Below are 25001 nucleotides of genomic sequence, written 5' to 3' on the forward strand. Positions count from 1 at the left end.
CTTCCCAGAGGTGGTGCATATATAACCAGTGAATATCATATTTAATAGGCCTAGTGTTTGTGCAGCTGGGAGAATTCAGCATCGATTTCCAGAAAGTTCAAGAATGGGTCTTTCAGCTGATTTCCTCCATTACGATCCTTGTTTAAAACAGAAAAAGTTCATATGAAATCAAAACTCTTTTATTAGTCATAAGAGAGTATATATTTCAATGTCATTTAGAACAGAATAGCGTGCACTATTGCTGTTTTCTTCCTGTGTGTGTGTGTGTGTGTGTGTGTGTGTGTGTGTGTGTGTGTAAGCGACTCGATCTCTTCCACAGACTCCAGGCTGAATGTCCCCGGTGACGTCAGCTGACTGTTTTGGCTGTACTAAGCGCTCCGGACACAGCGCGCGCTGCTGCTGCTGCTGCTGCTGCTGCTGCTGTAAAAAATGCTGCTCTCTGTGCCGCCAAGGATAGGATTCAACCCATACAACGGCTATCCCAGCAGAACCAGTAAAAAGGTAAATCCCTCTTCGTATGTGGTGGCGTCTGGTCGGGACGGCGGAAAACGCAGATTTCTGTCGCTTATCTCTTGTGTGTGTAACTGCACGAGTGCGAGCTGCAGTGTCCTTGAAAGTGGAACCATAAAAATACTGAAGTGTATCATCGCGCGATCGTGCCGGGTTTTCCTCCGCTGTGGAGTGTGGAGTATATTTAAAAAGTAGGCATCTTGATGTAGATTCAGACAGTGCGAACTTGCGGTCCGAAATGTTCACGGACAGCTTCTTATTTATGGGGACTCGATGCTTGTAGATTGTTCGAAGTAAATCAGAATAGAGGACTGTTATTTGGGATTCATGAGGAAAATTGCTTGATGGGGAAAAAAGAAAATTAGTTAAAGCAAGTTTTACGTTGAGTCATTCGCCCCACCCCTATAAATCCCACTACTATGACTGGAAACATTTAGGTTTCGGATTGACTTTGCAGAGACAGAAAGTCAATGCACCCGACACAGGATGCCTTTGATTCACGGGCTATTCATTTTCGGAGAGACAAAGATCAGAAGAGAGAATAAAAGACTAAATTAGCTTTTATATCATGTTAATGGCGCAGTTCATTTGATGTTGGTTACTTGCAGAGATAAACTAATATAATCATAATATAAATGTCGTAGGCTTTTTTTTTTTGGGACAGGTAAGACACTAGTGATTTTAATGATTATGCTTCCAATAACATTTGTGTTTTTTTTACACAAAATAAATATTCTAGGTTAATAAAAACAGATACTATGTAAGTTTATAACCTTTTTTATTGAAAAAAAGTATTTTCCAGTCTGTTTTGAATTTATTCTGAATGATATGTATGTAGCTGGCAGCCATATGACCCTGTAGCCCAAGACTGGTCTCCCACTGAAGCTAAGCAGGGTTGAGCCTGTGGTCAGTATCTGGATGGAGGTTGCTGATGGAAGAGCTCATAGTAAGGACAGTAGGGGGTGCTCACCCTATGGTCTGAGTGGGCCCCAGCGCCCCAGTATAGTGATGGGGACCCTATGCTGTCAACAAGCGCTGTCCTCCGGATGAGACATTAAACTGAGGTCCTGACTCTCTGTGGTCATTAAAAATCCCAGGATAGCTTTCGAAAAGAGTACAGGTGTGACCTCAGCATCTTGGACAAATATTCCCATTGGCCTCTGACCATCATATCCTCCTAACAATTCCCATATTTACTGATTGGGTTCATCACTTTGCCTCTTCTCCACTCCTCTCCATTTAAGAATGAATTGCTGTTGAGTTTGGGTATGCAAATGTATGCAAATATTAGCTACATAAAGTAAGTTACTTTACCTGTGAACATTGTGTTCCTGTTGAACCCACAGTGATAAAGTGGTGTTATTGTGTACTACTAATCTAATAAATCTCTACCTGACATGAGATTAATACTGCACTGACATGCCCTTAAAGTTGTCAACCATATATTTTTAACATCATGATAAATCAGGTGCGCTTTTTCGCAAGTTTATTCAAAGCACTCCCTCTTTATCAATCTACAATGCCCTTACAAAAAGTTCATCATAATAGACTGAAATAAAATGACTGTTAACGTGTGGACCGTTTTATAAATTATTGCCTGATAACTTATAAAATACTAGATAAAGGGAAGCCGTTTCTGACACTGACATTGAGTATGAATGTCTGTCTACTCATTAACAGTTTCACAAGCATACACCCTGTTATCTGATCCAGCTTGGCTCTCTAAATGTTATTTCAGCTTCACGCCCATACTCACGAAATAATCCAGAAACAATGCAAAGATTCAAGCAGACCGGGTTGCTGATTTCATTTTACCTTTCAGTTTATGAAGAAATAAGAGAAGACCACAGCTATTCACTGAGATTCACAGTTGCATGTTTAACCATATTCATTGACCTCATTTTCCTTTTCTTGTTAGAGCTAACCATGGACTTGATTTTTACAAAACCAACTATTTACTTATAAGTGCTGCTCTAGAAAGCATTGAGTTGCCTGATAGCAGAGCCTCCAGCAGCCCTGCCGCTGAGGTGGCAGGTGTCCGAGCCCATGGGGCATCTTTTCTCAATAACTCGCACAGCGGGCGAGTGCTGGGGGAGGAAGTGTAGGTAGTAGCATGAAAGGAAGTAAGCTGTGTTGGGCAGGTGGGCATCATGTCCCTTGGTCATAATAAGGACATGTTTGTCATTATTGAAAGATTGTATATTGCCATTGAATGGAGATATTATGGCATGTATCACCCCAGGGATGGCAGTGAAGATGGTGTTTTTGGAAGCAGTTTTGGGCAGAATTGAATTCAGGGCATCTGTTTTTAATGAAAAAATAACCTGGTGATGTCAGGTTGCACTTCCACCTGCTGGAACGGACTAGATGAAAAGTATTCAGTAGGTTTGAGTAGGGCCACTGGCCAAAAGCCTTGAGGCGGCCCTGTCTGTTGAGTATGATGGCTGTTGTTGCTGCCAATGGAAGTCCAAAGGAGGAATGACAAGTCCAGTTCTTGACAGTTCCAAAACTTCTTGACTGTAGTGTTTTGTGAAGCTGAGGCTGCACTCTATATGGATCTTTAGTTGCTGTAGTTGTGTAAAAATGCAGTGGGAGAATGTCAGGTGTGGATAGAACTACAGAACAGTATTTCTGCAGTGACCCTCAATAGCTGGGTTTCCATCCAAAGTTGCTAGTTTAAGTCATGCGCAAAACTGGTATATCACATTAAACATTTTTGAACAAGCATTGTTTCTATCCAACAAGTCGAAGAGAACAAAATGATTAAATGCCCACCTCAAGTGAGTGTAAAAACATTTTGTGAATTAAGGGTTTTTTATTCAGAATTTGGCATTTCCATCACTTGTTTCTCATGCGATACTTCAAAATGTGCATTTAAAATAGGGTAACTGGAATCATAGTTAATGAGTGTGGGCCAGGAGGAAGATGAACCAACTATGTGTGAGAGTAAAGGTATATTTATTTAAAGAACGGAATGAGAAGGCGAACCAAAAGCACTCTCATTTGCATGCTTATATTGTAGGTCATTTTGACCCATTATGATTTTTGAGTTGCTCAAAGTATGATTTTATTCTTGAAATTTAGATTTTTTTTTTTTTTTCATTTTGGGTCATGAACGTGATTGCGAAGTGTTGACATTCTACTGTTTTGCGTGCATTATTTCTATTATGATCTATTATGATATTTTATTATTATGTTGGCAGTTGCGCAGACCTGAAAAAAAATAATTATTTGGTTTATTTTGTTATGTCAGGTTCTCTGCCTCTTTTTAATATAAGTTATGTGTGGGAAGCATTAATGTTTATGAGGCTTTTTGCTTTACCAATTTTTAAATATATACTGTGATTTAAATCCTGATGAATCTAAAGTCAGGATCAATTTGATCCAGACCATAATGATTTTTAACCCTAAATGCAAGATAATAATTCTAGCAATGCAACTTCTCATGTTTTAATGTAAGATATGCGGAGTTGGGGATAACGTGTTTCTGTAATATAATTACTTTTCCTGGTAACGCAGTAAAGTAATGCGTTACATTTTCAATTTATGTAATTTGATTACAGTTACTTATGTCAGTAAAATTACATTACTTAAAGGGTTAGTTCACCCAAATATTAAAATGATGTCATCAGTGACTCACCCTCATGTTGTTCCAAACCCGTAAGATCTCTGTTCATCTCCGGAACACAGTTTAAGATATTTTAGATTTAGTCTGAGAGCTTTCAGTCCCTCCATTGAAAATCTATGTATGGTATACTGTCCATGTCCAGAAAGGTAATAAAAACATCTTCAAAGTAGTCCATGTGACATCAGAGGGTCAGTTAGAATTTGTTGTAGCATTGAAAATGTCATACGACGCTGCTGTTATCTTTGTTATTGGGCGCACCAGAAAACACGTCAACAGCGTTGTACGTCAACAGTCACAGAAGTCACACTCACAACAGTCCCGGAAGAGAAAACAATGCTGAATAAAATCGTAACTTTTTATATTTTTCGACCAAAATGTATTTTCGATGCTTCAACAAATTCTAACTGACTCTCTGATGTCACATGGACTACTTTGATGATGTTTTTCTTACCTTTCTGGACATAGACAGTATACCGTTCACACAGCTTCAATGGAGGGACTGAGACCTCTCGGACTAAATCTAAAATATCTTAAACTGTGTTTCAAAGATGAACAGAGGTCTCATGGGTTTGGAACGACATGAAGGTATAATAATAATGACATAATTTTAATATTTGGGTGAACTAAACCTTTAAGTTACAAATGCATTGAGTCCTACAACATTTAGATGCAATAAAAGGTCTTATTTTAATTTGTATGAATCATATTACAAAATGTTGCACATATTTTAGTCTGGCATTATAGTTTGGTAATATCTCAACAAGTGAATGTGTACAAGTTTATGTCACAGTAACACTAATATTAGTAAAAACCAATGACTCAGTAGAATGTGATCATCTGCTGCTTTAAGTCGCGTTGGCATCATAATTCAAGGCTTATTCCTCACAGCACGTTTTCTACCCAAAACAAAAAGTAGCTGAAATGACCTTGAATCTTTCTTTGTATACAGAGGTTATATGAGAAAGACTGTTTCATAAGGATTATTCCATCAGAGAATATTCGTTTTTCGACAGGACTTACTTTATTTAATAATAGACACTTAAGATAAACTGTATTTCTCAGCTCATTTTCTTTCATTTCAGTTATTCGTTTCAGGAAGATATTAGCGGAATATGAATGGACTGAATTGCAGATAGCGCACCCTATTTGTTTTCTTTATTTTACACACACACAAAAGTTTTGTAGATTTTAGGAGTGTAGGCTATAAAAATAATAGGCTACTTATGTATTTTTTCAGTCAATATTAAATTAATAAAATAACTAGTTTCTCTGCTTTGATAACTTGAAAAGTAAAGTAAACTTGAAAGTAACTTGAAAGTAAAGTAATTAGTAATCTGATTACTTTTTAAATGCAGTAATGTAATCAAATTACAATTTTAAAGAAGTTATTAGTAATTTGTAGTGGATTACTTTTTTTTAGTAACTTACCCAACACTGAAGATATGTATCTGATAATAATTTTTTATTCTTGGTGTGAATAAGCTCTGCAGAAAATGTAATTTGGAACATTATTTCCACAGCCTGTGTGCCTACGAGTTATCAGGGGACATTAACTTTATCAGAATTTCAGGATGGTGAGAGTGTGCAGCCACTGGTCTCTAATTTCCTCCTTAAGTGCCCCAAACTTAGGCTTCCTAAGCCCTGCAGGTCTGCTAAGCACTGCTGCACTGACTCACCCAACTGCTGTCAGCTCTGGCAGAATAAAATCCACTGGAGAATGACACTCTGTGGGGCGGCAAAATGTTGCAAATCACTTTAGACAATATGAATATTTGAAGCTCATTAGAGTCTTCTAAATATTCTGTGACCTTTAAGGTAATGAAACACTCTTTTTATGCGAATCACTCAGTTTTGAATATACAGTTGAGAGCTTTGAGATGCACAGTATCGAAAGAAACAATGAGAGCCGACTGTGGATACTAAAAGAGATTCTTATGCTTTAAAAGCACCAAACCCAATATATTCCAGTTGCATAATATTAACAAAGCTCAACAATACATTAAAAAAAACATATTCACTGGTCCAAAAACAAAATATAACTATTAAATATTAAAAAAATATTATTAAAATATTCAGATATTAAAATATGTATTAAATTATATACATAAATTAAAAATATTTTTTTTTATTGTTATACATATTAATATTGCCTATACTTATAGTTTAAGTTTCAACACTGGAAAATGAAAGTATATAAGATGCATAACCATATCCAAGAATTGATGAATGTACTAATTAAAAGCACTAAACTGCAAACTTTAACTTAACATTTGTAGAGTGTAACATTGTATGGTTTTCTTCAGATTATATGATTCTACAGAAATATTTGAATCACTCAGTAATGCATGCTGAAGATTCCTTTCTGTTGGTACCGTTACAGAAATGTGTGTTCACTCACATGCACTTACTTCCAAATTCTCCTTCACGGGATGGATCACTGCTGAAAGACACAGTTTTGAAAACCAAGCAGCCTAGAAGAAGAGTCATTCCCCTCCTTCCTGCACTCTTGGCAGGGATGCAGATTGCTCAGAGATAAATGCCTTGGAATTCCTGGAATTCCTGTATCAAACATTGTGCGTGGATCCTGGGTTACTGGCTTTGGTTACGCTTGTTTCTTTCTCTTTAATTTCTACTAAGAGTTATAGTTTGACATTTTTGATTAGCCAAAAGATATACAGACAGAGAATCTCAGAAAATACCTGACCAAGATTAAATCCTAACTTGAAAAGGGTGGAGAACTGAGCAACTGAGGGATTTTTTTCTGCTGTTCCCCTCCTCCTCAACTTTAATCCAGTGAACGATGTTTGAGTGAAAAATTGCATGTCTCAAGAAACACCATATATATGATTTAGAAACCAAAGTTCTTTATATTTCTCTAAGGACATTGGACTGAGGGATAAAAATCACTATTCTGAAGAATATTTTATCTAATAATATTGTCTCGATATTCTCATGCAACGATTTAATTTTTAGTTACAGGTTTTTTTTAAACAAATCCTTTTTGCATTATGTATTGTATTATTAGGCAAACACAGTCTGACTCTAACATAAATCTAATCTTAACTATTTCTCACACCATCGAGAAGTTTGAATAACTACACCTTAAAAATAATCAAAATGTTATTGCATTGTGGCCCAGATATATATAAATGATTTGGTATTATTATGTATTTTTAGAAATTGATTATATTGGAATTATTCAATTAAGTTACAAATATTTGACTGCGATCACAAAATATTAATAATATTTTTTAAATAATAATTAAAAAATTTTTTTGTAAAAATACTAATATTGTTTTAGAAATTATATTCATATATTCTCAAAATATTCATATAAAAAATGTAAACGATCAAAATCTAGATTCTAATACAATTTTTAAAACCACAGTGTAATTTGACTAACTACACACTAAAAATAATGAAAACATTATTGCATCGACCCAGACATCTATATATGATATTGTATTTTATTATATATATATTATGTATTTTCAGAAATTGAAAACGAAAAAATAATCATAAATGCACATGTTACTTTGTTTTATTCATTTTATAAAAACAAAATGATTGCCATTGTGCATATAGTTCCTTTCCGACAGTAACCATATAAAATGCATGCAAGTTATTTTCACTTGCTTTGGAAGTCTGCATTATGTCTTGGTAGGTCATTAAACATCCATATTCCAAGCAAAACCAAAAGCATGCATCACAATACTGTAACCTATGCAGGTTGGAATGATAGACAGACCATTTATTTTCATCCACAGTCACACCTGGTACCAGCTCTTTAGAGCCAGATCACTGCTAACCCTTCAGAGCTGTGTTCTGCCTCCTGTGACCTCTATTTCTGCAAGCCTTCCCAAGAGTCTGCCCTAGTGGCACTGCAATGGAGTAATCAGGAGAGGTGCAAACCCCGCCAGGCTCTCATTACCACACTGCGCATATCTATGGAAATGAAGAGGCGGACTAAAGCCGGTTCCACTGCAGTGCTGTCCTCAAGTGCAAATAAGGGAGGACTCTCAGGTTTCAAGGGCAGGTTTGCTGGTATTGAGTAGATGTTGACAAGGATTTGTTCTGCATTCAGATACATTGAGCACAATCTGAAGTAAACAGAGCAGTGAGGATGGTCGTGATGCATGATGCATACTGTCAGTTTGGACTCTGAGGAATGCCTTCACCTAATATATTACATGAACAAGAATTAAAACTTCAGGTTTAACAGATGTACAAGAATGAGATTGTTTGTGTAGAGTCCATATGGGTCATGAGAAGTCGTGAGAAGAACCCTAGGCACGCAAACTTAGTGAAGCGGAACTTAAAATACATAGCTAGCTACTTTTTTCCCCAGAATGCAAGCAAATAGTGACCAATTCTACAATTGCACATATGTTTGTAATATCGCTTGTCTTTTCAATTAAAGTACATTTAATGTGCACACTGATTAAACAAAAATTGGCATTTAAACTATTTCCACTGAATTTGAAAGGAAATGGCAAGTAACTAGAGCCCCTTTCACACTGCCATTCCAGTAAATACACGGGTAATGTGTTCCGGCAATTGTTCCTGGGTGGCTAGATTTTACACTTTCACACTGCCAGTGATTACCCGGGATATGTGCGTGCTTTCACACACAAACCGTAAAGATCCCGTAATGACACGTGACATCAGGGTGTGACGTGTAATGTACGAGTTGAATACGTTAGGCACGTTATACTGTCACTGAAGCAAGCGAACGATCTCGGCGTCAGCGCGGAAAGTGAGGAACAAACTGATCTCTGCTTCATTACAGTTTGCACATATTTTTTCGTCGCGAACGTTGATCTTCCTTCAAAACAGCCGGTAAAAGAGTTGTGCGTTAACGTGCGTCATCACTTCGACACGGCATTAGATCTGGCTTTTGTTCACACAGCACTCGTTGATTGAACCTGGCAATGTTACTAGGTCACCGACCTGGGTTCAGTGCCGGAATCAATCCCGGGATGTTTGCTTTCACACAGAAGGTGATCCGGCAATGTTCCGGCAATTTTCCTGGTCCGACGTGCAGTTTGAAAGGGGGTTGGGACATTTTATTACAAATTTAATTTTGAAGTAGAAAGACTAAAGTAGTAGCTATTTTCTTGTAAAACAAGCTCCAGTAGTCTGTTTTATTTACAACTTTGAAAACACCTTTTTGCAAAGTTTGTGTAATCATTTATTCCTGTGATGACTAAGCTGAATTTTCAGGAGCATTCTTCAGTGTCATATGATTCTTATTACCAGTGTTGAAAACAGTTTTGCTACTTAAGATTGTTTATATAAACGGTGATGCATTTATATATATATATATATATATATATATATATATATATATATATATATATATATATATAATTACATGTTAAATATTTACATCTAAAAATGCTCAAAAGCTAAATATAAAGATTTTAAAATAAATGCACATAAGCACTTTAAAGTAACACATTTTTAGTTAAGTGAAAATTTGAAACAATATGGCATGATTCAAACAACACCTCTATCTGGATTGATGTCATAGGGAGGTTTGTTATTTTTAGCATGTAGTGTTTGTGTGGGGAAGACTGGTGTAGTTAGGTGTGCAGCTCTGCTTAACCTTGAACAGCGTTGCAGGGCAGATGGGCTTGGGGGGCAGTGGTTCAGTCATCTGTTTTCCCATGCAGAGGCAGAGTTAGCCGAGTAGAGCAGTCCTAATGAGACAGTGCTTTCTGACTGCACCCAGCACATGAGAGGGATTAGCGCTCAACGCTAACAAGCTCAGATCTCAATTAGACAGGCTTCTATAACTAAGTTCAACCGGCTCAAAGTCAAGAGCCCTATATATGACATAACATTAGTACGAGCACTTCTGGATGTGCCCTGCTCCTCTTTTTCCAACAATCTCAGACAAACCAGTGCACTTGTAGCATGTATTAAACCGAGCCATTGTTCCCTGGCTGATTTGATTTCACAGGCTTGGCTAATTAAATACTTCATCCTCGCCTGCCCCTCTGACTGATGAGGAGTTAATTAGAAAACTAACAGAACCTCTCAGGAGAGGGAAAGCCCCAGGCTTTGGACACAACAACAATCACAGGCATTTTGTGTCTCAGAATCTGCTTGTTATTGTACCTGAAATCGCATACTTTCCTATATAGGAGGCAATAAACAGTATGTGAAAAGAACAGTATGTCTGATTTAGTAGGTGTAAAGTACTCGGATGACCAGACCTACTATTTTGGACAAAGTGTGCATCAAATGGACACTTTACAGGACTTTATGGGTTGTTAATGGCAGTGAGGTGACAGAACTGAACACAACACATTCAAACAACACATACTTGTTTACATTCAAACAACACATACTTGTTTAACGGTTACAACATAATTATTTATTCAAAATACATTCCTAAGTACCTGAAAAGTGTGTGATTTAGGACACAGCCAGTTACTGTTTCAATGATCCAGTCAAAATGACTTCTGAGTTTATTTGAAGGGAATTAACAGCAAATAATGTATAACATTTGGTTCAGTTTTTCCACACAAAGATTTTGGATGGCTTCAAGAAGACTATATTTAGAATATAGCACACAACTATGTTTAATGGTCGGTTTTTGTAAATTTTTGTTTCGTTGTTGCATGGAAATATCCCTTTGTGTTCCATGGAGAGAAAAAAAAACAGAATATGGGTTTGAAATGATGTCAGGGTCAGTAATAATTACACAATTTCTTAGTGAACTGATTTTTTAAAGGTTATATTCATGTTGCGGCATCATCGTTTTGATATTTGAGGGTTTTGCTCTGCGTGTGGCAAGACTGAGTCATTAATGGTCAGCACAACAACTCCTTCCACATAAGTCAGGAGCACATTTCCAAGGAAAATTAAAGGAAAGCTCTTAGGAATTTTAATCTAATATCACTGTATTGTCTCTCGTCTTATCTCTGTTTTCACAGCAGGCGTATGCGTCCTCCACCCAGCAGATGGCGCCGCCCAGTCCCAACACCACCACCAGCAGCAGTAATGGAAGCAGTGGAGACCACCTGAGCAAAACCAACCTGTACATCCGTGGTCTCCATCCAGGAACCACAGACCAGGACCTGGTCAAGCTCTGTCAGCCGTGAGTGTCCTTGTTTCACGTGGAAATGAATTTAGGATTAGAAATTGTGGAGACAAGTAAGGTCAGGTTCATCATCAGCAGTTGGAGAGGATGTGTAATAAGAGCAGAAAATGCATTAAAAAACAGAAGGAGAGTGTGGGAGAGAAAATCTCCGACTTTGAGCGTCCTGATTTGACCCTTTATGATGAGGTTAGAAATGCACTGCTGGCAGATAATTCACTTTCATTTCAACATGAAGTGTTTTTGGATAAGCTATACAGCATCTTGATTTAGTGGACGTCGTGAAAATCACACATTTCTATTCATGAGACGTTTTTGGTATTTTATAACATTTTGGTACGATGCCTGAGGGGTGCTCGTTCTTCATCTTGGTATTGGTTCTCATTCCGTGTGTTTTTGTTGGTACATCGGGAATTCATCTTTTGAAATAAATCTCATATCACTTTGTCATAATCAGATCTGTGCTTTCATGTTAGAAGATGTTTTGGTGGAATGTTATGACAAATTCAACAGAGCTCTTTATTGATAACCGACTGCAGTGTTTCCAACAGCTAGACACGACGGTTCCCCCTCCTCGCTCTTTCCCTGCACTTCCTTTTTAGGGTTGATAAAAGTAAGGAAGAGAGAGATTTTGGCTTCGGCGTCTCCCACCTTGATCTCCCAACAAAAAGTATTTTATGTTTAAAAATAGTTCTTTTCATCTAATTCTCTCACCTGTTAACAACACTTTCGTTCATTTCTATTTGACTTTGTGTTTTATAGGTTTGATTTGATTTCCTTCATCAGTAAGAAAATTTAAAATGGCTTGATTTTAGTTTTTCAGTGTTTATAAATCTATAACTGCAATGCAGTGGGAACTGTTGAATCTATTAAAAAATGTATTTCATTAATTTAAAAAAGATAAAATAATATATATATATATATATATATATATATATATATATATATATATATATATATATATATAAAAAGATGGAAAACTGGAATGAAATTTAGAAATGTTACCTAGGCAATTAATTAAAATAAGTGAAAGCTACTAAAATGACTAAAACTGATATAAAAAATCAATTCAAGATAAATAGAATAAAATAATAACAATAATGACAAAAGAATTTCTAAACTTAAACTAAAATGAAATTAAATTTGGAAATATAAAAATGAAAGCTCAGAATATTAATACAATTTATAATTGAACATAAATAATGTTATAATAAAATACACTAAATGCTAATCTAAATGTATTAGCTTATAATGTTTATATTTTAAATTAGTATATTAAATTAAAGTGAACAACTCAATGTCTTTGATGAATGTGTTTGATGTCATTTTGTTATTTTGGCCAATACAAATGTGATGTGTTTTCTTAAGCTTCATTGAAATATATATTCCCTTTTTGGACAAACTGCTCATATATTTAAGATGGCGTAGAAAGAACATGCACATAGAAGTAAAATACTGGAGATCGAGGCCCTCTCTGGAAGAAACGGCTGAGATGAGGCTGCCCAGCCCTACAGGAAACTCTGAGCCCAGGGGGAAAGGGAAAGACAAACAAGGGCAACAGCTGGGAGGCAGAGGAGACGAAAAGTTGTTGGTGATGGGGGTGGGGAGAAGCTGTGAGAGAGAACGAGAGATTTGGGGGAGTGTGAGAAAGAGAGGCTGAGAGAGCGAGAGATAAGAGCTAGTCAAATATATCAGGTGTTTCTTAGCAAAGGAGCTGTTTGCGGGGGAGATGTTTGCTCAAGTAATTCCTGTTACCTTTATAGAAAGCGAGAGAGCAGATCACAAACCAAATGGTTTCAGAACTCTACAGCTTCTTTTACAAAGTCAGTGCTGTGGATATCTCAAGCAAGAACAGTGAAAAAAACGACTTCGGATATATTTAAGGATTATCACGAGCAAGAGTGCTGTTGTTCTGAATATCAACACTTCAGACCACCAGCCGAGTATGCGAATGCGAGAATGATATTTCTTTAATATACAAGAAAACTGCGACAGGATCAGTATGAGTACTACACTAATATCTGCAGCTCATCTCATGTAGTGCTTGACCATGACTCTGGGTTGGATCTCACACATGACTAACTGTCCGTCCACCCCTGGGCTGCACTGATAGTGACATCAGGGAAAAACTCAACTAGATGCAAATAATAAAATGCAATTAACCATGCAGTCATGAATATTTAGGATGGAAAAATAAATAGGCTTACACTACGTTGTGGCTTGTTTGCACGAAATAGCCGCAGACACCAGGGAAGTGCTAAATCATGGTATTATGTATGACATTTTTTATTTCTTTTTTATGTTGTTGTTGTTACATTTGTACAATAAACAATTTTGGCAGTACGTTGGGTTGCCATCTGTGCTGTTTTTTATGTTTTTATAAAAACATACGGTAGACAGATGTATTCGACTTAGAGATTGAAGATGTCTTGTGAAATTCAAAACTTTTAAAAGCATGTCTCAAAACACCTGTGTTTTGTTCCATTCCTCGTCCTGCATGAACAACCCTTAAAGGTCAAATGAATAAAAAACTGAAACTACTGTGATTACTTTAATCTATAATATAATTATTGCATTATATAGGTTTAGTTGAGCTGTGAACATCAGCCTGAGGTTGTGTGTGCAGGCAGTAGGACCCAGGTGAGGAGTCGGTGGAGGGCATTGTAGGTTGATTGTTGTGGATCTCAGCCAGAGCTGTGCTGGGCTGACAATGAGAACTCTCAGGTTACACTGCAAGCACATGCCTGGCTCGAGAACACCTACCTTCCTCCCCCTCCCCGTCCCTCAAACACCCGCAAGCCTCCAGTAATCCACAGCCGTGTACACAAACCTACAGCTCTATACCTGTATCATGCTGTGCAAATCCCTTTTCCCATGCAAGGCAGCATGAACATGGTATGGAATCCATTATTCAAAGAGCATTACCATTTGATCAGGGCTTCTCCTCCATGCCGGCACCCTCATGAAGATTTAATGCAAATGATTTCTGGATATGGGGGCCCGTTGAGTGGCACATTGTGAACGGGGCAGCGCTGGTGCCCTTGATTTATGGGGTTTTGTGCCTCCTCTGGCTTCGGTTACTTTGGCTCTTACAAACTGTGTTTGACCTTATAAAATATCAGATAAACATCAAGTCTTATGAGTTTGGATTGATTTATCATTATTAAGCTGCTTAAAAGCTGTTTAAGGTGTTTATCTGTTCAATTAACCCAAATGTTACTTTTTGTGTTTTGTATTGCACAGCTATGGAAAAATAGTGTCTACTAAGGCCATTCTTGACAAGACCACCAACAAGTGTAAAGGTAAGATGTGCTATAGAATTTCATATTTAATGGAATAGTTCACCAAAAATGTAAGATAAAGTGAAACTTTAAATAATTTGCTTTTCTGTTTCTTAAATTAAGATGAGCCATCAAACTCCCAAAATTTTTATTTTTTTAAAATTGTATTTTTTTCAAGACAGAAAATCTTGCTTGAAAGCTGTGGACGCCATTCACATTTATTGTAGCGAAAATAGCAGCTTGGAGATTCTTCTAAACATCTCCTTTAAAAAAAAAATTATATTATTTTTATTATAACTTTTTGGGGGATTTTCATATTATTTTATGACAGTTATTATTTATAAATAGATATTTCAAGTTTGATATTTTCAATAAAATCTTTATACAGTACTTAATTTTTTTCTATTAAATATTAATGTTTTTTTATTAAATATTAAGATTTTATGTAATATTACTGTTATTTTATACTGATATTAAATATTAATTATTATTTGATTAATAATACATTTTACAAAATAATATAAATCATTACAAAATGAAAAATCCAAATAAAATGATTTTCCTATCAAAGCTACTGCAGTGGGCCATTTTTGTATATAGAAGAGCATCTTGGACGTTCCTCTAAAACATCTGCTTTTGCGCTTCACGGAAGAAAGAAAGTGATACACGTTTTGAAAGACATTGTGAGTGAACTGTTCCTTTTAACCCGTGAGCGCTCTTTAAATACACTTCATCTATTTTATCTCTAGCAAATGTGTGCTGATGTACCAGGAATGAGATTGGTATTGCATAACCCTACATCTGTCAAGTGGACCAGTGCTATTACATTTGTGTCTGTGTGTGTGAGAGTGTATAGCTAACTTGGTCTGATAGCTCTTTTCTCATGCAGGAGAGATTACCAGTGTGAGCTAAGGTGCAGAGGAGTGATAGGGAACGCTATTGGCTTAACAACTAAACTCTAAGCAGTGATCACTGATCCTCTCTCTCTGTGTGTGTGTGTGTGTTCAGGCTATGGCTTTGTGGATTTCGACAGTCCGACCTCTGCACAGAAAGCAGTGACTGCACTAAAGACCAGTGGAGTTCAGGCTCAGATGGCAAAGGTAAGAGACAGAGGAACTAAACACCCTGTCCCCTTAATGGCTCTTACTTGCTGTGAACCTTATATGGAACATTGAAACCGCTTCAAACGAATTCCAAACACGAGCATTACTATTATTACTATAGCTCATACATACTTAATTTTTGGATTTGAACAAACCCCTAAGCCAAAGTATTCAACATTGGCGCAGATTTCATACAGCATGATGAGGGAATGTATGATATTACTTTCCTTACTGATTTTAAGCTAGTAGACAATAAAATTGAAAAAAAAAATTACATGAAATTAGACTAAAGAAGCTGACTTTAGCAACAACAATTTAATTGTTGTTACCCAAAACGAATTATATTTTATGTTTAACTACTAAAGAGACATCAGAGCCAGCGATACAGGTCTAGCCAAGGTGAGACTGCTCTCGGCGGATACATGTGGATTGAGCTCTCGCTGATCGCGTGGAGCTCACCGTCTCAGAAATCGACGAAACACATTTTTAAATAGGCGCTGCCTTTATAAATAAACCACAGATTGGAGTTTTAAACAACTACATTCTTGCCTGAAATACTTTAAAAATTACATTTCATGACACAGTAACAGTAATATTTTGAAAATGATCCGAATAAATGGTGGTTGAACTCAACCAGTGCTGCGTGAACTCAACCAATCAGGATCTTTAGCGCCAAAGTCCCGCCCCCGAAAGTTCCAGAACTTTGAAAAAGTACTACCTCGCCAGCAGGGACTTTCTGAGGGGCTTTTTTTATCCCGGAACTTTATTTAGTTCCTGGATCCTGGGGTGGAAACACACCGGCTGTATCCGAAAACTGAAAAATGCTGCCTTCGAAGGACGCATTCCAAGGTCGTATTTCAGTGTTAGCTTCACTTCCTGTCTCCTGAGATGCCTTCATCTGGCCGATTTTTGAAGGCAGCATAGATGTATCCTTTGCTGCTTTTGATATCCCACAATCCTGTGCGTTACATTATATGAGAGTTAAGCAAAAAAATAAAGATGGCGTCTGAAAGTTGCGGTCGTGGTCAGTTTGTGTGTAAATGTATGTTTCTGATCAACGTTTTCCGCTTTTGATGTCATTTCTAGCGAGAAATCAATATTGCAGTAATGAAATATTCACTTAGTTATCACCAATATTTTGCTGTATTTTGCAATATTTTACAATCGACATTTTGCTGTAGATCATTAAACCATTACACTGCCTCAGAAGCCTGTCCAAAATCAGTTTAATGAGGTGCCTTCATACAAAAATGCTGCCTGCAAAGTCATTGCCTGATATGGCAGCGGGGCAGCAAGTCACCTGCCTGAGTTTTCGGATGCAGCCACCGAGTACCAGCCCAAAGTCCCTAGTTCCTGGGTAAAGTTCCTGCGGTGTAAACGCGGCTTAATATGCTGATCTGGTACTCAAGAAACATTTCTTATTATAATCAATGTTGAAAACATTTGTTGCTTAATATTTGTTGTGGAAACTGTAATACATTTTTCAGTATTTCTGATTAAAGCTGCGGTAGGGAACTTTTGACGCTCTAGCGGTTAATAAACAGAACTGCTTGAGTCTTGCGGAAGAACATCGTAGCCGGAACTACTTCTCTCTGTTTATGTCTATGAAGAATCACAAAGGTACTGGGTTACTCCGCCGCGGTATCCCCAAAGCAATCTAAAATAGTCCGAATATAAACACTTATTATAGGTGCACCCTAGTGATTCAGGACAAGCCAAAAACACGGTTTGGAAAATGGATTCATGGTGTACTCGCTTATTATATACATTTTTCTACATTTTGAACACAAACAAAGTTACGGACCGCAGCTCTGATTGGTTGTTTCTTACCGGGAGCGGTGTATTTCTGCAAATGGCAATAGGAGCACTGGGAGGAGCCAGAGGAGCTTGATTTTTTTCACAGATTATCTGTCTCATATTCTACTGTCAGGACATAATGACAGGTTTAATAAATATGTAAAAAATATTTTTTTACAAAAGTTCCCTACAGCACCTTTAATATAAAGTTCAAAAGAACAGCATTTATTTGAAATATGAATCTTTCATAACATTGTTTTTTTTTTCTCTTGACTTATATTATATAATATTGTATAACTGATTCAATGAGAAATTATCTGATGTTGAAAGTAAATGCCACCAATCACTGATGATTTTAGCACACTTGGGCTGTCTGTGGGTGTTGAGCTGTGGAAATGGAGCTGAGGTCTGCCACTGAGAGCAGTTCAAAGTGTGTGCCTGAGGAGTATTTGTCCCGTCGCTGCTCCTGCGTGGTGCTCCAGCTCTACAAAGAGCCTGTGTGTTTTCTCTCTCACCCATGGCTGAGTCACTGTCTGAGCAGCTTGGCTGGTAGTGCTGCACACCCTCCCTGTGGTGGCCCTGCAGGCCAGCTCTTCTCCTGCCCCAAATTTATGATGAATATTTGGGTTAATCTCACAAAAAAATGTCCAGATCATATTTTACAGCAAAATAAATAAATAAATAATGACATTACATTTTGAATAAATAAAACTTATTTTTATTTTTTATATTATTCTATAATTATTATTATTAAGATTTTTTGTGTTGTTTGGGGGGGGGGCTGTAATATTATTTCCATTATAATTAATTATTCATGAACATGATAATTTTGAGTTCACCTTATATTTTGCTATATTTTGTTTTAATTATTATTATTTTATTTAAATTAAGATTTGTTTAACTGCAATATTATTTAAATTAAAATGTTTTTGTTATATTTTATTTGATTTTAATGTTATTACAATGACAATTATTATTCCCGAAAAGCAATTCCTGTAACAAATGAAGATTAAAATATGATTTTCCTCAAAAAAATCACATTCACAATTGTCATTACATTTATATACATATTATATTATACATTATATATATATATATATATATATATATATATATATATATATATATATATATATATATATATATATATATATAGGAAGTCAAGCTAGTATTTTTGATACAGTTTTTTATTTAAATCATTAAGGGACTACAAAAAATAAGCATGTTATTAATTTATTTGCATTACAGTAATAGCACTGATGTTTTTTGCATTGCAGTAATGAGAAGTTTGTAATAGGTGTGCTTAATTGTGCAAAAAAATGTATGCCACAATACAAAAGTGCAACAAAAGCAGGATTCAATAAAAAAAATGTATCTTTAATTTTGCAGTAAATGTGACCTGAACATATTCTTGAAAGATTTTGTGAGATTTGCCTATTTAATCTGTAGATCAGCATGAAAGGGCAACCTCTTCACACAAGAACATTATGAAGCACCCGTCTGAACTACATTATATTATATATATTATATTTAAGAGTCTGTTGAGGCAATTGCTGTGGATTTAACTTGTCCCATTCCTTCTCTGGAAAAATTAAATCAGTACAAAAATCACCTTCATCGCAGGACACTGCAATTAGACATTCATTATTCATGGTGATGAGATGAACTGGTAATGCATTTACAGCTCATGTTTTAATCTCATCTGCACACCAAAGTGAAGAATATGCAAATCAGCAGCGGGTGAATTGGAGGTTTGCTGTCTTGCAGCATCTTTACTGTCTTTCTGATTTGTTTAGACAAGTTAACACACAACTCTTGCTTCAATGATAATGAACTAAATTAATTTGAGCCGTATAATATGATTAGGGGTTTTGAGATCCTAAGATGAAAACCTTCTGCTCATGCCTCATGCAGGAATTGGGTAATCCATAGAAGACATGCAAGCACAGGTTTGTGTATCTATTAATTTGAGGTTAGAAAGGTGTCACTTTGTACTGTATGCATATTTGCTGTCATCTCTGCAGCTTCAAATGAAGCTAATTAGGTGTTTATATGGTAATGAGCTGACTCAGTACTGGCCTTGAAAACGGTCATTTTGACATTTTTTACTAAAAAACATGTTGATGTTTAAAACTCCAGCATAATTATGCAAAGGTAAGAGACAAATATGGTGAAAATTTAGCTTCTGTTTTCACTGGTGGCCAAAAGTTGGAAATAATTTAAGAGTTCTTAATTTTTGAGAGAAGTCCCTTATGCTCACCAAGGCTGCATTTATTTGCAGAAATGATGACAGAATTGCTATTTTTGGACAAATTAATTCTTTAAGTTGAAAATATTAATCAATCTCATGAAAGTGCGTATAAATAGTACGCCAAATAAAAACAAAAACGTGTGGTATTGATTCGTATCATATGTACACGAAAACTGCATATTATATGCACCGTACACCAAACACATGCATATCATATGCATGCTAAAGTCCATTTTTGTGAATAAATAGCGCAAGTGTGTTTTTATTTGGCGTATTATTTATATGCACTTTCATGAAGGCTCTATATTCATTGTTTTCATTTCAGTTTTCTTTAGTTTTATTAGTTTCTTTTTGTTTTTTGCTTTGCTTACACACACACACACATAAATATATATAGTTCCAATTACTGAAAATAATTTAACAGTTTACAATAGAGATGATTTCCTATTCAATGTTTAACACATTTGTTTCTCTCTTCTCGATGCAGCAACAAGAACAGGACCCCACCAATCTGTACATGTCTAATCTGCCTCTGTCTATGGACGAGCAGGAGTTAGAGAGCATGCTCAAGCCCTTCAGCCAGGTCATCTCCACACGCATCTTACGCGACGCAAACGGCACCAGCCGCGGGGTCGGTTTCGCCAGGTACGCCTGACCAGCTCTCATACATAGAACCTGACATTATCATCATTAATATTCCATTCATAATGCATTTGCAATTACTCTATGTCAGGATGGAATCGACTGAAAAATGTGAGGCCATCATTCAACATTTCAACGGCAAATACATCAAGACTCCTCCCGGAGTTCCAGGTACTACATTTGGGTTGTTTTCCTATTGATCAGATGGTTATGACAAATAAATAATGAGTGATATGTTTTCATGAAGTGCCTACAGAACCCTTGCTGTGTAAATTTGCGGATGGGGGACAGAAAAAACGCCAGAATCAGGGGAAATATCACCAGAATGGGCGGCAGTGGCAGAGAGAGGGCGAGACTGTGAGAGATCTGCTTTATTTATTTATTCATTTTTTTACTTTTTCCATGTTGATTTCAATCACAAGTTTTAATTCAACTGTCACACTTTCGTTCTCTCACACATACAGGGCGGGATGACGCTAACATACGACCCTACTCCTACTTTACAAAATGGGTGGGTTCAGAAATTATATCCTCAAGAAATGTTGTACGTTGTGCTTTTAATTATGACGCTGCATGGTGACAGCGATTTCTTAAAAAACTGATGTGTCTGTCGCCCCCTGCAGGTTTTACTCTCCTTCCTACAGCATTGCTCCGAACAGAATTATTGCGCAGACTTCTCTCTCTCCCTACATGCACTCACCTGTATCCACCTACCAGGTACGGAGAAGCCATTTGTTTAGCAAGAGCCATACTACTGCTCAATATTTCAACTCTTTTGAACACGTACAGTTATTATATACCTGTATGAACAATTTAAGTTCTTGTTTATTGACAAATCTTGACATTCTTTCTAGCTTATTAGGTTTAAGTTGATCTGAATCATATAGAGTAACAACACAAATGGAAGTTTAAAATGTGTCTCGTTTTGATGTCAGGTACACAATCCCTCCTGGATACATCACCAGTCTTACCTCATGCAGCCCGCGGTAAGTTGCAGTAAAAGCACTGCTCTTTTTCCTTAAGCACTTTTGCTTGTCTAACTTTCTTTCTTTTCTGTGCGCAGGGTACCGTCCTCACGCCCACAGTGGACCACACCATGACCATGCAGCCCACTGCTATAATAGGTCCTCTCACACAGCAGCTCAGCCATCTAACCCTGGGCAGCACAGGCACGGTACGTCCCCCACACATCCCACAGAGAATTCATTACAAATGTCTTGAAACAAATAATGTATTGGTCTAATATTTTATGACTGGCAGTAAATTTGTCTTTTTTTCCATTTGTCTATTCTTTTCAGTTTTGGTTTTCATTGTTAATTTTAGTTGATTTTATTTATTTATTTTTCTAGTTTCACATTATTGCAATTTCATTTTGGGGCTACCAGAATTCATATGCTAACTGCGTTTCATTTCTGGTGACAGGTTTTATAATATTACCATGTATAAAAAACGTGTAATTGTATTTTAATTTTATTGCAAATAAATTTTATCTTAGGTTTTGGTGTCATGAAATGTCAGTTTGGTTTCAGTTTTTAATATTTGTGTTAGTTTTAGGGCTGCACGATATAAGAATATAAATTCAATATTGCAAAATATGCAGTGCAAATAAAAACAGTTGGACAGATTTAGGTTTGAAAATGAAAAGAAATTGAGACATAAATGTTAGTATTGTATTTTTACAGTGTACTATAACAATATTTGTATTACTTTTATTAAACTTTCAGTTTATTTTATAGTGCAATAGTTAAATTTATTTTATTTTGTATGCAGCCCCAGCAAAATCATCCCAATCATTAAAGAATGATTGATTCCAAAATCCAAATGTAGCTATTTAAATCATCCGCTGAAAATTCCTTTATTTTTTCATTGTGCAATATACATCACAGAAGAACAAATTATTCCTGTCAGCTTTTAACAATATCGTGCAGCCCTAGTTTTGATAGAAATTGTGATATACAGAATTACAAGAATTATGAATAACCATATGAGCAAGAAGTTCATCCGTCTAGTATATTGGTCTAATGTTCACTTTATCTGTAAATATCACACATTTGTCAACATGTGTCCATCTGTCCTCAGTATATGCCTGCAAACACAGCTATGCAAGGGACCTACATACCACAATATGCCCAAGTGCCTCCTTCAAGCGTTACAGCCGAGGTACCAAACCCTTGCATGCTGAAATATTCCTAGTGTTTCAAAGCCTGATTCACTGTGATGTACAGTATTGTTCAAAATAATAGCAGTACAATGTGACTAACCAGAATAATCAAGGTTTTTCGTATATTTTTTTATTGCTACGTGGCAAACAAGTTACCAGTAGGTTCAGTAGATTCTCAGAAAACAAACAAGACCCAGCATTCATGATATGCACGCTCTTAAGGCTGTGCAATTGGGCAATTAGTTGAATTAGTTGAAAGGGGTGTGTTCAAAAAAATAGCAGTGTGGCATTCAATCACTGAGGTCATCAATTTTGTGAAGAAACAGGTGTGAATCAGGTGGCCCCTATTTAAGGATGAAGCCAACACTTGTTGAACATGCATTTGAAAGCTGAGGAAAATGGGTCGTTCAAGACATTGTTCAGAAGAACAGCGTACTTTGATTAAAAAGTTGATTAGAGAGGGGAAAACCTATAAAGAGGTGCAAAAAATGATAGGCTGTTCAGCTAAAATGATCTCCAATGCCTTAAAATGGAGAGCAAAACCAGAGAGACGTGGAAGAAAACGGAAGACAACCATCAAAATGGATAGAAGAATAACCAGAATGGCAAAGGCTCAGCCAATGATCACCTCCAGGATGATCAAAGACAGTCTGGAGTTACCTGTAAGAACTGTGACAGTTAGAAGACGTCTGTGTGAAGCTAATCTATTTTCAAGAATCCCCCGCAAAGTCCCTCTGTTAAAAAAAAAGGCATGTGCAGAAGAGGTTACAATTTGCCAAAGAACACATCAACTGGCCTAAAGAGAAATGGAGGAACATTTTGTGGACTGATGAGAGTAAAATTGTTCTTTTTGGGTCCAAGGGCCACAGGCAGTTTGTGAGACGACCCCCAAACTCTGAATTCAAGCCACAGTACACAGTGAAGACAGTGAAGCATGGAGGTGCAAGCATCATGATATGGGCATGTTTCTCCTACTATGGTGTTGGGCCTATTTATCGCATACCAGGGATCATGGATCAGTTTGCATATGTTAAAATACTTGAAGAGGTCATGTTGCCCTATGCTGAAGAGGACATGCCCTTGAAATGGTTGTTTCAACAAGACAATGACCCAAAACACACTAGTAAACGGGCAAAGTCTTGGTTCCAAACCAACAAAATTAATGTTATGGAGTGGCCAGCCCAATCTCCAGACCTTAATCCAATTGAGAACTTGTGGGGTGATATCAAAAATGCTGTTTCTGAAGCAAAACCAAGAAATGTGAATGAATTGTGGAATGTTGTTAAAGAATCATGGAGTGGAATAACAGCTGAGAGGTGCCACAAGTTGGTTGACTCCATGCCACACAGATGTCAAGCAGTTTTAAAACACTGTGGTCATACAACTAAATATTAGTTTAGTGATTCACAGGATTGCTAAATCCCAGAAAAAAAAATGTTTGTACAAAATAGTTTTGAGTTTGTACAGTCAAAGGTAGACACTGCTATTTTTTTGAACACACCCCTTTCAACTAATTGCCCAATTGCACAGCCTTAAGAGCGTGCATATCATGAATGCTGGGTCTTGTTTGTTTTCTGACAATCTACTGAACCTACTGGTAACTTGTTTGCCACGTAGCAATAAAAAATATACTAAAAACCTTGATTATTCTGGTTAGTCACATTGTACTGCTATTATTTTGAACAATACTGTATTGTCAATAATGTTGACCTCATGCCACTGCAGGAAAATAGCGTCCAACAGCAGCAGGTTGCTATAGAGACACCCACAGACCACACAACATACTCCTACCAGCACGGCAAGTGAAGAGGAGGTGGGCTACTTCCTGTTGCTTCCGAAATCTTGTGGTCTGTAATGGAAAGAGATCATGAAAACAACATTCATCCATAAGAAAATATGTTCATGATGTTTGGATGAGTAACTCATGTTATAAGCTTCTTTTCCTCCTCTAATATCTATCTTTCTCTTATTTTAGTTCATTCATAGGAGTGATGGAGGATACTGAACCACCTCTCTTGACATAAAAACAAACGGACATTGTGAAAAGGAACTGAGAAGCGTGTCTCTTTCCAATGGAAGAAAGCAGACATTTTTGTGACCTTTTTTTTTCTCGGAGAAGGCCAACCGATAATGAAGCTAAACCTATTTTAGTAAATGAAAGTCTTGGAGGGAGAAAGCTATGACTACAAGACGTCATAAAGTTCACAAAAAGCAAAGTAAGCTTTTTTTTAAACACAAAGACTCACATGCACACACACACACACTCCGACACAATTTGAGAAATATTTTTCTGCAACTTTATTTTCTAAAATGTTCTGCGAAGCCAGAATGAAACAACTATGATGTTACAGCACCATGTGTCGTTTTAAATTGATTTAATCTTTTTGTAAAATTCTTCAAAGATTTTGTTGACTGCTTTTGAACTGTCTGCTGCAAAAGGAATTTTGTACATAAAAAAAAACTGTTTTTGCAAAGATCTTGCTGCATTTTTCTTGAATATCGATTTAAGGAAATCCTGAG

General features: G+C 36.6%; 1 protein-coding gene across 3 annotated transcripts; it reads left to right on the forward strand.

Moving 5' to 3' along the window:
* Positions 1–294: 294 nt before the first annotated feature.
* Positions 295–24955, forward strand: rbms2b (RNA binding motif, single stranded interacting protein 2b). Of its 3 annotated transcripts, none has more exons than XM_052595076.1 (14): positions 295–501; positions 11083–11246; positions 14490–14548; positions 15536–15627; positions 20166–20323; positions 20412–20491; positions 20568–20677; positions 20785–20831; positions 20944–21037; positions 21256–21306; positions 21384–21494; positions 22400–22480; positions 24207–24279; positions 24457–24955. In XM_052595076.1, exons 1-14 carry the CDS (start codon positions 430–432, stop codon positions 24465–24467), a joined length of 1203 nt encoding a protein of 400 aa, XP_052451036.1. In that variant the 5' UTR covers positions 295–429; the 3' UTR covers positions 24468–24955. The 3 variants fall into 3 exon arrangements, with proteins under 3 accessions (XP_052451036.1, XP_052451039.1, XP_052451037.1); XM_052595079.1 differs by having other exon boundaries at positions 296–501; positions 24207–24328; XM_052595077.1 differs by having other exon boundaries at positions 305–501; positions 24207–24294.
* Positions 24956–25001: the final 46 nt, after the last annotated feature.

The sequence above is a fragment of the Carassius gibelio genome, chromosome B23 (assembly GCF_023724105.1).
Source record: "Carassius gibelio isolate Cgi1373 ecotype wild population from Czech Republic chromosome B23, carGib1.2-hapl.c, whole genome shotgun sequence".
Lineage (NCBI taxonomy): Eukaryota > Metazoa > Chordata > Actinopteri > Cypriniformes > Cyprinidae > Carassius > Carassius gibelio.

Coding starts and splice junctions, on each gene's coding strand:
- rbms2b (XM_052595076.1), top strand. CDS start 430: ATGCTGCTCTCTGTGCCGCCAAGGATAGGATTCAACCCATACAACGGC. Junction 14,549..15,535: donor GACCACCAACAAGTGTAAAG/GTAAGATGTGCT, acceptor GTGTGTGTTCAG/GCTATGGCTTTGTGGATTTC. Junction 20,832..20,943: donor ACTCCTACTTTACAAAATGG/GTGGGTTCAGAA, acceptor CGCCCCCTGCAG/GTTTTACTCTCCTTCCTACA.